This window comes from Falco naumanni, chromosome 5 (genome assembly GCF_017639655.2).
Source record: "Falco naumanni isolate bFalNau1 chromosome 5, bFalNau1.pat, whole genome shotgun sequence".
NCBI classification, from domain to species: Eukaryota; Metazoa; Chordata; class Aves; order Falconiformes; family Falconidae; genus Falco; species Falco naumanni.
This window is the reverse complement of record NC_054058.1, coordinates 7291589-7309430: the sequence shown is the minus strand read 5'-3', so window position 1 is coordinate 7309430 and position 17842 is coordinate 7291589. Positions and strand designations below refer to the sequence as shown.

Here is a 17842-nt window from a genome sequence, read left to right as displayed (position 1 = left end):
TTAGGTTTGCTTTCAGGCCAGCAGCAGAGGACTTCTTAGACTGCAACAAACTGCACAGTCGCCTCTAAGCCCCCAGTAAAACACCTTGTTTTCCTTCTCTATCCAAGCCTTGACTGCACGTCTGCTCCTTGCTCTTCTTGGCATTCCTCATTCACTAGTCATTCTGAAGGTTTTATGTTGACTTGGACTCCTCAACTCTGCTTTCCCCATCCTGCACTCACAAAGCTTTTTCCTTCTGCAGTTCTCTGTGTTCCACTGCTGCCATGAAAGAGATGGTCCCTCTCTCCCCTTGAAGGTGCCAACTGATCCAGAAGGCAGTAGCCAGCCCCAGGCAAACAAGCAAGTACCTTTCTCCTTTTAAGAACCAGCTGTGCCCTTGTCAAGAGAAGAGAACACACAACAACTGTGAACAAACAAAATGATGTAAATTCCACCATTCACTGTGGTGTTTGTCTGGCTGAACTTTAGCCGTCAGAAAGCTGCTTCATCCAAGAGAGGCACCTGAACTTCCTCTGCAGTGACTGGAGGGTGATAAGCCATTTCAAGGGATAAAACGAAGACTTTTGCAGTACAACAGCTATGCAAGGATTACCACAGCTCTTCAGTTGGCTCTTATTTTCAGAGGTTTTTAGCACCAGTTACATCACCTACTGCTGGCTGCAGCAGGAAGCTGTACAAAATGCTCATTTTACACAAGCCGTCAGCAAGAGGTAAACTGATAAAAGCAGCAGTCTCTGTCATGCAGAACACAATACTAGACAAGCATCTCCTCTAACACTTATTCAGGCTAAGAAACACTTTAACATTATTGTCACTGTGGGAACAACCTCAGTTGATCAGTCTGATATGTCCATCACAAAAGTTCCTTAGGCTTAACTATCAAAATGAAATCTGTGGTCACAGATGATCTTGTGCATGATACCACAAGGGCTAGCTTGCTTCAGCTTACCTTGCATGTTTTCTTTGCAGCCCACACTCCTTCCAGGCTCTATCCAACTGATTTTGATGTGTGTGCTTCCCCACTAGTTACCTCAGCTCTGACCTGTTTTATGTTCCCCAGTTTCAGGTGATGAGCCACCCTGCACTCAACATCTGCTGCTGCAGAACACAACAATTTTCTACTCCTGCACCAATTCGGGGTCCATTTAATCATCCCTAAATGCAGCACTAAGCCTTCTGTCTATATTACAGAGAGAAGAATCTACATAAGATGGTGCTGTTGCCACTGTAAAGTCTTCAACTGAGGAAAAGCACATTTTGCCCTGAAACTTGGGGCCCGCCTGCTGAAAGGTACTTCAGAAAGTTTCTACATACAAAACCAGGTCAATGTTAAAGAAAATGCAATACGTTTCCTTCACCTTACATTTTACAAACCAATCCAGAACAGAAGTCTCTTGTTGACAGAGTGACACATTTTTTCTTTCTTCACATGCCGCAAGAGCTGCAGCAACGTCATGTACAAATATGGAGTCAGTATCAATGGCCTTACATGCACTTCCAAGGGAGTCAGTGTTATCAGAAGGTCTTTGGTACTTTCCACATATCACAAAAAAATAATCAAACTGAAACAACCTCCTCCAAATGCACACACACACACACACCACCCCTGATCTTTTAATCTTTATCACAAAACAAACTGATACACAGGTTGTTAAGAATCTGGAAAGGTTGCATTGAAAGTCTTTATAATATTTAGCCTAATCTGTTCCCTGAGCACTGTGCATTTTGACCTAATTGTCCAGGTTGTCTTCTCCTGACTAATAGCAAAATACTTATGCCTCCAATCACTTACTGGCCACTCCGACAAGTTTCTCACGTCTTTAACTGACCCAAATCTGTATGCATGTAGTTATGTACTTGAAACGGTGTGGCTGTGAAGGTTTGTTCAGCAAATTAGATTACCTGTTCCAGGCAACAGCAGCCAGATTTTCAATTACAAGGCTGTAAAAAGTGCATCTGATGCTCACCTCCTTCCAAAAATCAAATAGTTCTACAACAGTAGCAGCAAGTAATCAAACCAGAGTTTATTTTGCTACAAAAATCTACTCTGGTCTAAGTAAAAAATAAATAAATAAATAAATAAATATATATAAAAATTCATCTGCTTTTCTGTTTATTTTAAAGTCAGCCTACCTCTGAACTACTAGTCTGAAGCCCTGTATCTTTTGGAAGTTTTGTTAACGGACCTAAAATTATCTTCCATACTCCAGTGTTGGCAGTTTTTCGGAAGCTCACAAGTCAGTAGAAGTTGTTACACTGTCTCCTTCTCACCTTCCATCCCCTGAGGCACTTTGATTCTCTCTGCTTCAGTCCCACGCATCCCCTACCACTCCTCCTCTCTGGCAGCCCAAAGGTGCTGCACCAACTCTCTGCAGATTCTCTGCTGTGGGCAGCAAACGTGGCACATTTGCCAGCCTGAGATAGCATTTTCACTGGTCTTGGCGCTTCTGGTTGATGCTTAAGCAGTTCTAATGATAACTGCCCTGCTTAGAAATTTATTTACTGGCGTATTTGTGTGCCTATCTGCCATTGCCAATGGGCTGAATTTAGAGAAGAGCAAGTAGCCACACTTCTGAGTTAAGTGTAAACGAGATTGGATGGTGAAGCCTTGAGGATAACTGACATACCAAATGTAAGTTGGTCGCAAAATAGGAATAAAGATAAAATATCTAGCTACCTTGTATTATCTGGGTGCAATAAAGAGATATTTAAGTTACTTGACAAGTTAGAAAAAGGAAGATTTAACAACTGAAAAGCAACTAACCCCACAAGACATCAGAAAACACAGTGTAACTGTAAATTTTATTATTAGTTGCTTTACTTTAAGATTTAAAGGTGAAATACTGATCCTACTCATGCTTTTCCAGTGCCTTCAAGGCATCCAGAATTTCATCCATTAATTAACTGACCTGTAGAACAAGAATAAAAAAATACTAGGCTGTAAGGGATATTTTGGGATTTCATTAATTCATGTTAGCAAAATATCTGGAGAGCCGCCAGTGAAAGTCACTATGAAGTTGCAAGACATTATTTTTAGTCTGCAGATATCTTGGCTGAGTTTTCCCCTGGAAGAACAAGAATAATTATAAATCATCTTTTCCTCTGATATTTTCGAGATAGAATTTTACATTTGCAAAAGCAGTTCAGATATCTGAGCTTTACACTTTGCAAAGCAGAAAAAACTGCTTCAAAATTCTACTGAGACTTCCCTGGCTTGATCAAATTTAGACCATCCACTTCAACAGAAGACACAGATGGACTGAAAGACAAAACTCACAAGTCTGCTGCAAACCCCAGAGATCCTTCCCATTCGGGGCTTAGCATGGGAGAGAGCTTTCCCTTCCACTCTGTGCCCTCAAGCCTCTCCAATCCATCAGCAAGCTTTTCCTTGGAGGCAGCAGTGCTGCCATCTCTTCCCACACAGTTGTGAACAGCCCGGTTCTGATGGCAGGAATTGCTCATTGTCTGTGTTACAACTGTTTTTTAAAAGCCCCTGCTGTGTTCATGACTAGCTGTACTAGTCAGTGTTCCTATACATACTAATAGACGGTTCTTACACGAAGAGACACAAAGAGCAGAAAACAGGAGGCAGAATGGACCCTCTTTTTTGGAGTGGGAAACCAAGACAGGGAGACAGTAATTTCCCAGGGGCACAAAGAAATACACATTTCACAAGGATCACAAGTTCTATGTCTTAACTTTCAGCTCAGATTTTTTGAATCCCAGACTGGTTCCTCAGCTATTCTCTCTCTCTGATTTAATGCTGCTTTAATTCCTGTGTAGCACTCTGATGATAAGCCACAGTCTGCAAAACTCAGGCCATGCCAGGTCACCTATGGGAACCTGAGGGCTGCCACGGGAACATGAAGAACTGCTGTTCACTCATCTTCCACCTTGACCTTGTTCTAGTCCCTTGATCTGGGAAGTCAAGGAACACAGAGGAAGGGAAAATTTCTTAGCAAGATTATCCAAGGGAAGTCCCAAGAGCACACTGGATGCAGTCTATCAGCAAAAGAAGCTGCTAAAAATTCTGCTCAGGTGGCCCTGCAGTAGAACAGAGAATGTCAGCTGAAACCAAACAGACCAGCAAGCAGCACCCCAAATTATTCAGCAGGTTCTCAGCATTTGAATAAGTAATTTTATATCCAGTTTTTTAAATGCCTTTGTTTAGTTAATAGTGTTCACAAACAATGAGACCAGTAGTATAGAATAAAGACTATTACTGCAGCTGTTCTCATGGCTGCCAGCAATTGCAGAGAGGAGAATTTTAATAACAATAATAATACCTATCATCCTCAGAAATGCACAACCAGACTACTTACTTCCTTTTGGCTACAGAAGGGACGGTTTAAGGCCATGGAATTTGTTTTCACCTACTTTAAAGCCTTCAACAATGTAGCTCAAGCAGAAAATAACTGCAGATATGCTCTGGCCATAGCATCTATTTCTTGCATTACCACAATGTCATGCAAAGCACCTCAGGAATTTCAGTCCATAAACACCCTGTCGCAATGTACAGTACAAGAATACCACCTATGCCACCTAGAAAGCCAATGGATCCCTCATAAAGGAAACCCCTCTGAGAAACTGATAGATATCCTTCCAGCAGCATTCAGTTCCCCTCAGATCAATCTCTTTTGTGTACCAATTTATCATCAAAGTACATAAGATACACTGATCTGCAGCTCCTTTTCTGTTTGGTTATTATTAGCTCTGCCACCAATTTATTAAGCAAGCAGAGCCCAAATAAGCAGTCCTCTAGGATAAGAAAAAAAAAAAGTCATGCACATCTAAGAATTGACTATTCATAAGCTGCCAGCTGAAAGACATGAAACCTTTTGGGACAGCTACAGTCAACTTCAGGATACTCAAGATCACATCATCATGGTTATATGGAAAAGTAAGTGCTCTACTGCCCTTCTACACATTTATAATTTCCTCTATTGCACATTTTCAACAAGCACCTTTGTGTGCTGACTCTTGCTAACTACCTTCTACAGCACTCTAGAAAAAGTCCTTGCAGTCTGCTCTATGAAGTTCTACTTTGGCTTATTATTTTCTTAACATTATTTACTGAGCTATCATTTGCATTTCTTCATAACCTGAAGTGCATGTAACAGCTCTACAAAACTACTATGTTCCAACCAGAAGTCAGGACAAATTCAAGTGAAGGACAAGGCTACCTATGAACAACAAAAAACCCAAGTCAGGCATGTAAGCAAATGCTTTTAATCTATTCAAATCAAAGATTCTGCAAACACACAAGGTCATTGTGACCAAGATGCTGAGAAACTGGAGAAGGAGAAAATAGTTGTTTACTGCAGTAACAGTACCATTTTCTTTTCCAGACAGAGTGACCTCAGCACTTCCCCTATCTCCTGGAAACACTGCTCCCTTTTTCCAAGGAAGGACTGAGGCTATAGAGAATTTGCTTTTTGCTGAATGCTTCTTTTCAAGGATTCGCTTTTATACATTCAATAACATTGCTGTCTGATGCACAAGAGCAATTTGCTGTCTGCTGTAAGTAAACAGAACACAAGGAAAGCAAAGAAAACAACCACGTAGACTGAAATTAACTCAGAACCATAATGTTCTCTAAAAGGCTCTTACCTTGTGCCTTTATGGACTGAATATATTAAAGAATCTGTTCTCAGAAACCTCAGCAGCTACAGCAGAACCATAACAGAACAGTCCAAAGAAGGAAGCAGGGAAAAAAAAAAGCCCAACAAAATAAAAAGAAATGCTATCACCAAGGAAGGTAGACTCTGACTGCAGGAGGAGACTACAACTTAGGAATTCTGATGACCAGCTCCGTGTTTTACGGACAAGGACTGCATTTTCACAAGAGGGAAGAATGCTTTTATTTTAAAAAAGTATTAAAACCCTCCCACAGGCAAGTAACTTGCATTTTAATCCAGTGTAGCTGGGAGAAACAAGCCCTAGAGAGAACCCTGCGGATCACCTTTGATCACCCTACCCATGTAAAATTACGTTGTGTATTTATCTATACCAGGCTGGTATCATACGATCAGCTAATATGTTAGAAGCCTACCTCTCTTTCTACAGTAGTGAGAAACAAAATTTTCTCCTTTATCCATCCAAGATACGTAAGGAGAGAAACAATAAAGATATGGTATTTTGAAATGTATTAGCTAGCACTATTTTAAAAACAAACTAAGCAAATGCTAAAGGAAACTAGGCAAGCAAGCATTTTTAAAACTTTGTGTGGTCACTTTTTAAATAAAATATGATCCATCTATGTAAGATAGGAAATGTGTAACACCATTCTTTAAAACATGGCATATATCCAAAGCTTGAAGAGAACCTAAACAGGAAGATGCAATACAAACAGGATACGGAGACATTAATTCTGCAAACCAAGACCTGCACATGGACAGTTATAACCAAAACCCTGCACAATCTGAAAAACCCCACCTCCCCAAGGCTGAATAGACTAATTTATGTAACCCACAGCATTTATAAGAATGTTGTGCTCATCACAGATGCTTAAAATACCATTTTTTTTAATAACATCTACCTACTACTTTGGGATGCACTCGGTCTGAGTGCAAAGGGAGCCTTTATGATCCCTAAACTAACCTTTCAGGCTTCTTTCACACCTACCTATAGATACAATTAGTCTCTGTGATTTCAGATTAGGCTAAATGTCTTCATGTGTCTGCAGAGCTGAACAGTATACGAAGTCCTTGACCAAGAAATTGAGTTTTCTTAAAAAGTAAATATTCTAAGTGTGGCTTAAACCCTCCTAAAAATGGCTAACCCTGTGATGCTTTGCAGGGAGAGGCCTAAAAACCTAGCTCCAGGATATCCTGGCACATTACCCGTTCTGGGGAGAAGCTAGGAGGTCTCTGGCAGCACAGCAAGTCAAGAAAGATCAGTAACCAGTGCTGTTAATGCCTTGTGGCACATCCCTGCTTTCCTTCAGTCTCTGGGCTCATGTTCAGCTTCTTTCCTCTTGCTAAAATAGGGTAAGCTATTCCAGCCTGGAACCAGGCACAAGGAATCCACGAAGAGCCACTTCAAAGCCAGAGACAGCCCAACATAAGGGAAAGACGAGCATGCAGATGGGAATCCTGAGGCTTCTGAAGTTGATGCTACTTTCCAAGAGGGTATACAGTGCCTTTGACAAAATGTTAACAACTTCCTGAAAATGTCCAGAAATTGCAGTTAAGAAGGTGCCTTGTCATCAGGGGATACTAAAATAGCATAGTGACAGGTAGCAGAGGAAACTAAAAAAAAAAAAACCAAAACAAAAACCCCACCTACCCACCTACATAGGCTAGAGGGGCTTTGGTAGATCACTGAGGAAAAAAAGCCATTGCATTGCAACAAGTGGAAACAAGATACACATGTACTCCAGTTTCAGTCCTCTCCCAGAGGTGCCCAGCACCTTCCTTCCAGAGGATGAAAGCAGCAGACTCCTCCAATATCACGCCTCTGTGGTGGTAGTGGGCTTGATATCAGACAATCGTTTATTATCTACTTTACCAAATAACTGTAATTTGCCATCACTGAATCCAAGTCCAATGACCTTGCATCCAGGATTTATTTAGGCAGAAAATGCAGCACTGCTCATGTGTTCAAGTCTGGTAGCTCTGGAGCCTCTGACAAGGAGTGGCAGATAGAAGTTTTTTTCAAACTGTAACCTTGCCAACATGCCTCAATCACATTGGATTTAAAGCAAAGTTCAGCCTTGAGGGCTCTGTCAGTATTTAGTCTTTTGATGGAGACTGCCAGTCACCACTAACAACATCAATTTTCAACAAATATGCACCCACCCATCAAGAATCAAAGCGAGCCTACAAACTCCAGCCTCACATGACGCTGAACAGCCATCATATGACAGCAACCTTCCAGCAAGGACCAGCCACATTTAAGACAAGCCACTTGCAAGCAAAAGGCTCCTCCTCCACTACTAGTGCTCTGATTCTTGCTCTAACATCTGCACAAAGACATATTTATGTGATGCTGAAGTCCCTCTTCCTATCAAAGGACTTCCCATCACCTGCAAAGGGTGGATTGGAGAAGACAGTATGCAAGAAGCAGAGCTGAAAGCAGGTCACCTCAAGACTGTAAGCAAATCATGCATACATGCCACTACAAAGCGCATACACACACATACACAAAGATGTGATTAAAGCAAACGGGGCGGTGGGGGTGGCAGTGGGGGTGGGGAGCAGTGTCAGGGGCTGGTAGACCTCTGCAATACCCATGCAGAAGCAAAAGAAATACATCAGGACAACTTACTATGAACACTGAATTTATGCCTCTAAAAATTTATTGGATTCTTGACTTGCAGCTGCTCCCAGAGCTACAAACAGCTTTGACAGGAAGAACAAATACGACATTTATATATCAGCCTTATTTCTCGTGCAGCCAGTGCAGACTCCATTCATTTTAAACCAGGGGAAGCAACTCGTTGCCACAGGTGTGGTGTTTGGCATCCACACAGATACAGGCTTGTCTGTGACAACAAGCTATAACACTTTTGGAGGTAAATTTCAAACCATACACCAATATATTGACAGTCTAAAGCAATGGTGGCAACTCGTGATTACAGTCCCATTACAGCTGTAGGTCATTAAAGCACAGCTGCCTTAACCCTTCCTTCCTTCTAGGTCCAGCCTTAACAAGCCCCCTCCCCATGCACAGAGGGTTGACAGAACCAAGGCAGGAGAAGTCCTGAACTCACCAGGACTTTGGGCTCCATGAACCAGCAGTGTCAGCTCAGCAAAAGAGGGCTGCACTAGAGGGAAGAATCTCCCTCCACAGACACTTACTCAGTCAAAACCCATGCCCTCCAACTGAGAGGCCTTAGCACTTGTCTAGAATACATTTTTGTTAAACCTGCAGAGGCTGATGTGGAAATTAAAAACTGAAAGGACAGAGTCAGATGACTGACCCTAAATAACATCCAAGCAATTCAATCATGTCTTTCCCACTGCAGGCTTAGAGAGCAGGATATTGTAACTGGTATCGATCAATCTGTTTGCTACTCTAGCTGACAATGGTCTGGCGCTGAATGAAAATTTTTAGTATTATTACATGACTCAGGCTATCTGACAAGATAATCAATTATATGAAAATCTTCATCAAAGAATTAGATTAATAAACCTTATTTCTCTTGAAACACATCATGTACTTCACTGTCAACACTTACTGAGGCTCACTAAGCTACAGGGAGAACCCACATCAAAACAGTTATGAAGGTATTACCAGAAAAAGAATACTTGGGAGCTCAAAAATAGCCTTTATATTTCTTTATATCTTCCACTGAACTATTTTTTCATGTGATGTAATACGAAAAATCATGCTGCTAATGTAGTTCTAGGAATGAACATGAACATTTTCGGCCTCACAGTAGATACTTTTTCCCCGCTGGATTTGCAGGAGGTCTATACAAACAAAAATCTTACAGCAACAGTGCTCTTTGGCTCTTATCATTATCCCTGTTTAACTGATGTGATAACTGAGGCAGAAACACATTGAACTTTTTGTCCAAGGTCACACAGCGAAGTCAGGAATGGAGCTAAAGCAGACTCCAGCCCTTTCACTTCACCACTTTGTTTTAAACCATCTAATCTCCTTTTTAGCTCTTTGGTGTTCATACAAAAGTACAGAAGACTGTTAATACACTGTTAGCCTTAAAATCACAAATCTCCAACGTAAAAGGAATGTAGGTTAGGTTCTAAAGCAAGTATACAAAAATCCCTTTTCAGCCCACTGGATGCAGAAATATTGCAGCACATCCCATCACTTTAATAATATCTCACAGCAGAAGGTACTTGAGTCACTTTTAGTGTACTGCCAATCCTAACTAAAAGCTTTTAAGACTACTAAAAATTATGCAATCACCCAGGAACATGTAGCTGATGCAGACTCCTGGAATCACATGTTATAACCAAGCTTTTCATTTGTGTATGAAGAAAGTTCAAAAGAAAGGTAAAAATAAAAGTAATATGTCTATTTTCCAGAGCATTTAAAAAGTGTCTTATGAATACTAAGCAATCGCCTCAACAATTCCATGACAAAATGTTACCAGCAGCTATATCAATATAGAGGCTACACAAAGAACACATGAAAATTGAAGCTGTAGCTTCAGACCTAAGTAATAACAAAAGGCCTCCAAGTGCCCCAGAGGCCAAAATTCAAGGAAGCTCAAGCAGCGACAAGATTCCCTGGCCACCATCCCCTTGTTCCAAGGTTTCCTGTAACCGCCTTTGCTTCCTGATCCATGTGAAACAATGTCAAATCAAGGCAGAATAAGTTGCTTTTTTCCCCCCTTCTTACTGCACTTAAATGAAACAGCTTTCTTGCTAACGCAAACTCTGCTGCATTTATCCTTACTGTGCTCCAAGCACTTTCATTTCTTTACAGTGAAGAAGAAACATAGCTTCTTTTGTGCTGAACTTTGGTTGCAGATAGCAACTACCATTTGTAAGTGACAGTGTGTATCAAAAGTTCAAAAGGTTTGTGTTCTGTAGTAATCTGATTTAATCAACTTTTTAACTCCTCTTCCTAGCTTTCTAGAGCAGTTACCACTTTGCCATAGGTGTAAATCTTTTTTCTCTCAATGTCAGAACTGCACCAATAGAAACAGAGTGAAATAGCACCCAGCACAAAAAAATGTAATTTAACAACCTACATAACAAGTTTTGATAGTATGTTTTGAAAAAGGGCTTAAATGATTCAGACACACTATGGAAAATCAGTGGAAATCAAAGTCATTTCAGAAATCCTATTCCTATCTGAAATTTAAATAGCTAAGTAAAAGTGCTCAGCTGCTCATAGGATCTCAACATCTCAAACCTCCTAGTGTTGGGTGCATAGCAGAGGCTGTCGGTGCTTCCCCTCTTTGAAAAGCTACAGTCTTGTGTGGAATTCAAAGGTCTTTTTTAACGGCCCTTATGAACTCTTTAAAGAAACATTCTTTTCAAGATGGGCATCAGAATGGCTGCTGGCATTTTATAGAGGTGCTGCAACAGTAAGTAAAGAGTAAATATCTGTTTATTACAGTAGATGTGGAAAGAGCCTTCCATTCCTAAGCCTTACGCATAACCACTGAGGCATTCAAGGACAAAAAAAAGGACAAGTCACACTAGTAGTCTTGGACCTGGCTGTGAGAAACAGCTAAGCTAGAGGCTGCAGTCAGAAAATAAGAAAAAAACCCCAAAACATCACAGCTGATCTGAAAGATTACAGAAAGGCCTCTGATGAGACCACCGATAACACAAAAAAATCCAGCTGCACTCCAGGAGCTTAAGCCAAGTGCAATTAAAGATGCTGACAGTTCACCAAGAGTGCAGTGAGCCAGCCCGGCACTCACTACAAAAGTGCCAGCGTACAACAAGAATGCAGCCAGACTAGTGCATACATCATCGAACAGAGACAAATGCTCCACAACTGTGCAATCTATGACACCGAGTCCTTCAATCAGGTCACAGTAATTCTAAGGGTGACCATGGACAGCACAGCTCCTTACAAACAGGTATCTTTACCCCACCACCCACTTTCCAGATTTGATAGGCCTTTCACACACTACTACAAACAGGCTCAAAACAGGTTTTTGGTTAGTAGTCTTCCCTACTACCATATGAGAGATTTATAATGAAGGATGTTTTGGCAGAGAGCTTTACTGACCTGTCATGTTAACAAAATATTACCCTGTTACAGAAAATACCACAAAGTTCCATTTCATTTTTAGCACTTGGTATAAATTGCTAGCTTATTAAAGTATAATCCTCAAAATGTAACAACTCTAATTCTTTCTTCAGTCCTAAACATCAGGGACTTGGACAAAACCAGACCCATTTCCAAATGACATCTCAGTTTGAGTTGGGAAAATTTGTATCACCTCTTTATGGATGCCTTTCATTGAAGCATAGCCCAACTATCTCCCTGCAAAACCAGGAAGAGTCTGAAAGGGCTGTTAACATTCACATCCAGTTTAGATATCTGACTTGCCACAAAGTAATTACTACATTTGCTATGTATCTAACATACAATTAACAGCAGATATGACTGGGAGAGATTAATTATTTAAGTCAAATTCCAGCACCTTTACTCACTTCAAAACAGCACTCTGCTTTGAGAGTAATCACAGTGATTTCAATGGCACTACTTGCCAAAATAGGGCACTCTAACAGGAGCCGAAGTGACCCAATCAGGTACATTTTTTTGTGAGCTTGGTCTTTACCTGTGTTTATAAACAGGCTGTACACACATCAGGATCTAGCATATATAAACAAACGAAAAAGTTATAGAGATATCCACATCTGTCAATGATAATGGACTATTTGCACGACACTGATTTACTTTAACCAGTAGAACATCAAGTCCATGGTATCTTCATATAACCTTACTGGAAAATGAAACTGCTGTTATGTTTTTTTGCTGCTTCGGTTTGAGACAGATATTATAACCACAAAGTTCAGTTGTGAGCTTCTCTGATGATTCCAGTTGGGAATGACGCAAGACCACTGGGATGTCTTAGTCCCTTCTTCCTCAAGGACAAGCTACAAAAGCTGTCTGAAGAGACAGATAAATTTCAGGCAAAGATCACTCTTGAGAGCAGCTGTAATTACTGTACCTATGCTTTATGTGCCTGAAGAATCAATTAATTTGCAATTCTTATAGAAAACAGTAGACGGAAATACAGCTGCCTGTCTTCCAAACATACAATTAGCGTAACTGCTATGAAATCAGTGTCCAAAACTTACAGCTGCCTGCTTCCACTAGAAGCAGGTGGGCACTCATTTTCACTGCACAAGTCACACCGTTAACCACTAAAATGGAAACACAAACAGCACAGGTAGGTCCCTAGCAAGAGATCTGAGACTCAGGAATTTAGTTCCCTCCTCTGCTGTTTTCTTGTGCTACCCAGAGAAGCCGTCACTTTATACATCCCTCAGTTCCTCAGCTCATCAACAGTTCCTTCGGCCACACACATGTTGTATGGCTACAAGAGAGCTTTTCATGTGATGTAGTAGGGGAAAATAGAGAAATTCCCCTTGAAGAGGTACACTTGTCTTTAATAACCTAAAGGAGCTGTGATGTTTGCAACCATATTTTGATTTTAACGTATCAAGCATTAAACAAGCAGAAATGTGAAAAGGCTATAACAGGCCCAAATAGAACAACTGCATCTTTGAAAGTTTTAAAGACAAGAAACCTTAGCACAGAATTTGAAACAAAATTTGAAACCATCATATTGTGTACGTTACTACTGATATATCATTCTAAAGTTAAAACTAAGTCAGATAAACAGGTTATGCTGTGCTTACAAGATGCTAACCCCGCAGAGAAACATTAGAATGTTACTAAACAGAAGGGGAACAAAAAGTTTGGATAATGCATTTAACTTGTGCTTTCTGTAATGGAAACTCTGGATTTGAAAAAAAATATAACCTGAACAACTTGTTCTCCCATTCAGATATTAATCTCTGTGATTTTCTTCCATGGAAACTGGTAAGCCCACTCAAGTCTGCAATTAAAACATCAAATCATAACCAAAAAAACATACAAACCCTGACCTCATTGCCTCCATCTTGTTGTTTCACCTCATGGCTCCTGCATGATACAGTAGCCTTCATTGTTTAACAAAAAACTGCACAATTTTTGAGGCAGAAAAATTTGCCTGCAAATTGCATACAGTATCACGCTTATCCAATTAGTCACCTCAAGAAATGAAAAATAAAAGCTAGAAGCATTAGCATAGCAAACAGGTACAAGAACGTTTACACCCATTTTTTGTTTTATTCCTTTTGCAAATCGAAGGAACCAATTCTGCTTCTATAGTTTCAACCTAGGAGAATGCCAGAGACTGCAGTAGACCAATGTTGGATTTACACTGGCATGCACAAGCAATAACTATTTGTTCCAGGGCTCTGAAGCCTTGTGTTAGAATATTTATGAACCTTTAACCGAGATTTTTGCCTAGATAGCTTTCCTTTCACATAAATATCATCACACTATTTTATCAACTGGTTTAAGTAAGATCAGAAGAGTTGCTAGAAAAATTTGCAAGTTGGGCCAATAAGACTACTAGCATTTGTCCTCCATAATAAGGTAATGCTTACATGTTTCCAATGAATGCAGCAGGTATGTGGCAGCTATACCTCACTTTGATGTTTTAATTCACATAGCCAGCACATCAACTTTTTAAGCATCCCTTATCACTCAAGCAAGTACTTACAGGGTCAGAAGGACCACAGAAGTCTCTGAACACTTTTGGAGGCTCAGGTTGTATAATCTCCATTGCTATGCAAGGGCCTGAACACAACTCTGTAACCATCTCCTGGAAGAGAAAAAAATAGACAGAAACAAATCTGAGCTTCTTTGGGCATTAGCAAGGGTTGTATTCCTCCCCAAAACTAGACCCAAACTTACAGGACAGGAATAGATAAGAAATATCGGTGCATTTAGGAAAGCAAAGACATGAAACAAATATATTAGTAGTATTCACAACAAAAGAAACGTTTTCCATTTTGCTCCTTGGTTTAGAAGGTGGAGACTGAGGTAAATTGGATATTCAGCTTCAACAGGACACTGAAGAGCACGCAACAACATCCACAATACCTCACATTCTTTTGTGGGTATATCCGTATTGATCTGGACCTGGATTTCACAGCAGTATCCCCTAACTTGTCAAACTAGACTGAATCATTGGAACACGCTTTGCTGGGTGTAAGCCTGAAAAATCACACTATGTTCAGCCAGTTCCACAGGCAGCAATGTACTTGCAGTGTTCCCTACAGGAATACACAGTCTATATTTGTTTCCAAATATATACCCGTGTGATGGCTTTAAGTCATTAAAATGTCTTTGGGCTTTTGGTTCTCACTGTCTTTTCTTTTCTGTATGACTACAGAAGCTGAAACACAGAAGCCAACAGAACCTGTGCTTGTGGGACAACCTCTTAGGGAAAGGGTCCTTGATCCGGCAACATTCCTGTGGTGTACTGTTACCAGAATCTCAGTTACACCAAAATCATGTTTCCCTGGAGCCTCCTGGAGAGTAAAGAGACACTGTGAGTTCTGAGTGGGTGATGAAGATGGGTCTTAGTTTTCACAAGCTTAAATTAACTCTGGGCATTAGTGCCAATTTGGAGTTTGTTAATTAGAGGTATAGGTTTCACAAGCAGAAATAATTTATTTTGATGTTCTAGTCTGGCTTCCTTTTTTAAATCATGCCCTTATAGTCACATACTTGACTGGAAATCTGGGCAGACAAGTTTTAAACAAATCAGGACAATTAAAAGAATCAAAACCAATGAGGAAAATGGATAGGAGAAAACATTTACAGGAAATAAGGGAGGCCAGGGAAGGACAAGTAAGGTACTGCAATCAATCCCACGAGCCACGGGCAGGTCAAGGATGAGCACACAGCGTGGGCAAAAAAGCAGTAGGAAAAGAAGGATTCAGTCTTTCTCTATCTTTTATGAACTGTGATGGAAACTAAATACACAGACTCCAAATCAAGCAGCACTGTCCCAAAGAGCTGCTATCTTCGTAACAGATTCCATGCTGAGAGCATGTGGTTAATCTCCTTGCTCTGAAGTCAATGGCACAGAATTTTAGCCACATGCCTCTATCATCAACCTGATCCTAGGAAATGTAGGTAGAAGTATTCCTGAGAGGACATGAAAAGACTATAGCCTAGTTTCATGCTCTACAACATGAATAAATATTTTGATTCCAAAAACTTGTCACCAACAGATCCTCTGTTAAGAGCAGGTCAAAGGCTAAGAAGCAGCCAATTGCCACAAAGTCACTCCTCTGTAAAATTTCATCGAATTCCATCATCTAAGTAACTTTTAACAGGAAAGCAGAGAAAAAACAGGCTTTTAACTTGAGTTGAATCAATTGCATTCCTCCCTGCAAACTGTGGTTTTTCTTGTTCCTCCCTTTTCTATTGCTTCTGTACCAGCACTGACATCCCACCAGCAATGGCAAACAATGCGAACAAAGTTACTCCCGCCTCCTTCATTACAATACAAAGCTGAGGACTGAAGACCAGCTGCCACCAACTACAGCACAAAGACAGGTGGTACTATGTGAGACAAGCTTGGTCTGCCTTACACAGGCTCATCAAGTCCGGAGTTGAAATTAAATAGCAGACACTATTTCTCTGGTAAGACTCCCAGTTACAGCTAAATCAATTTTTCTTTAGAAAATAGTTTATTCATCAAGTAACATTGTTTGTGGTCAAGCAGAACCATTCCTGGAGCTGGATCAAGCTCAAGCATTTTTGATTAGCAAAGCGGATTCTGAGCTGACCCAAAATAATCTCCCTTCTTTTTTCCCTCTTTTCTATTCTGGCTACAGTAGGAAATCCAAAGCAAAACAGCACAAAAACTAATCAATAGTATGCAAAATCCCATGCAGCTAAAATTTTGGGTAATTGTCCAGCTTTCTCTTTTCACAGAGAAGCGGTTTACATACAAAGTCAAGCCTTTAGCTGACAAGGGGTAACCAGAAGAAAGGGGAGTGCAGTTTTTGAAAAGGGTTTCTGGATGCCAAGCATATTCTGTGCTGAGTTATTCTGGAGTGATAAATAAAATTCAGATCAAAACAGACAATTCTGAGTCATAGATGTAAGAGGTCATATTCTTCTTTCGGTATCCTGTTTTGCAACTTAATTCTTCCTGTTTGGCCTGCACTGACAGTATCTATTGCTGCTCCCATATGTGCTTTATCTGGATCCTTTTACCATGACGATTAGCTTTCCCATGTTTTCCTGTTCTACAGATATCCTGAGTGCACAGAGATATTAATTTCATTTTATTTCAGCTGAGTGCATCCAGCACATATGGCTTGCAGGACAGAGCCCTAGATCCTCACTTTTCTTCAAATCCCATCTAAAACATATCTTCTTTATTGACTTACCCTGTTTAAATGTCACATTCCCTTCTGAGTAACTCTCCAATTAAATTATATAACTAAAATTTGCAAATTAGGGAGTCAAAGATTGTACAAAATTGCTGCAGAAGTTGGTAGAGAATTTTCAATTTGTTTCAAAGCAGAGACTTTTACAGTACCACAGGATTCTTCAGGTCCTGAAAAACTGGTCAGATATTACCATATTTGAATTCTGCCATGTACCTACAAGTCTGTCTGTCCAATCTTCCTTTGGTCCTTGTCAAAAATAGTATTACCAGTGGAGACTTTAAGAGTATTCCCCAATCTGAGAGTGAACTAACAGTACTCCTAACCTATTTGAAGACAAATTTACAAACCTTGTTGAATTAAGTTAGACTGAACAATCATACGGGGGTGGGGGGGTGAAAATAAAAATGTCATTATTAGAGTAACAGGAGTACCTGTCTGGCATAATATTACTAACAATGTAGAAAACTTTCAGTAATGTAACCATTTAAAAATTAAGGAAAATTTGCACAGTATATAGCATGGCAGTGATGCTAAACTCATTATTGTTTCTAACATGAACCAAAATCCTCTAACAGAAGGCAATACAGAAATGCAAGCTTGTCTTCTTGTATTCCCATTGTTCTGTCTACAGTCAGGAAGTTTTATGTGACAGTATAACAATGCCTAAAAATATATATATAAGTGTCTAAGTCTTAGATGTGCACTGGGATTACAATGTATCTTAAACTTCTTAAATTTTCTGACAATCCACAAGAGTCAGATCAATAAACTTAGCAATAGCTAAAAATGTCATTAGGGAAGTATTCAAATACAGAAGCCCCATTGTAAACAAAATAATAGATATATATTCTGGTCCCAGCCACTATTGCAATATCAAATCAAAGATACATATGTGACACATTCTCGTAGCTCTACCACAATAAAACAACTTA

At 40.1% G+C, this 17842-nt stretch overlaps 1 protein-coding gene across 3 annotated transcripts in view; it reads right to left on the bottom strand.

Moving 5' to 3' along the window:
- The window catches only part of NME7 (NME/NM23 family member 7), a 95034-nt gene that overhangs the window by 21749 nt on the left and 55443 nt on the right, over positions 1 to 17842 (bottom strand). For 2 of the 3 annotated variants that reach the window (XM_040594048.1, XM_040594047.1), the window contains exon 10: positions 14216 to 14317. The exons of the other annotated variant lie outside the window; for it this stretch is intronic. In XM_040594048.1, the coding sequence (XP_040449982.1) occupies positions 14216 to 14317 (102 nt within the window). The remainder of the gene's footprint in view (positions 1 to 14215; positions 14318 to 17842) is intronic. 3 annotated transcript variants of the gene reach the window in all.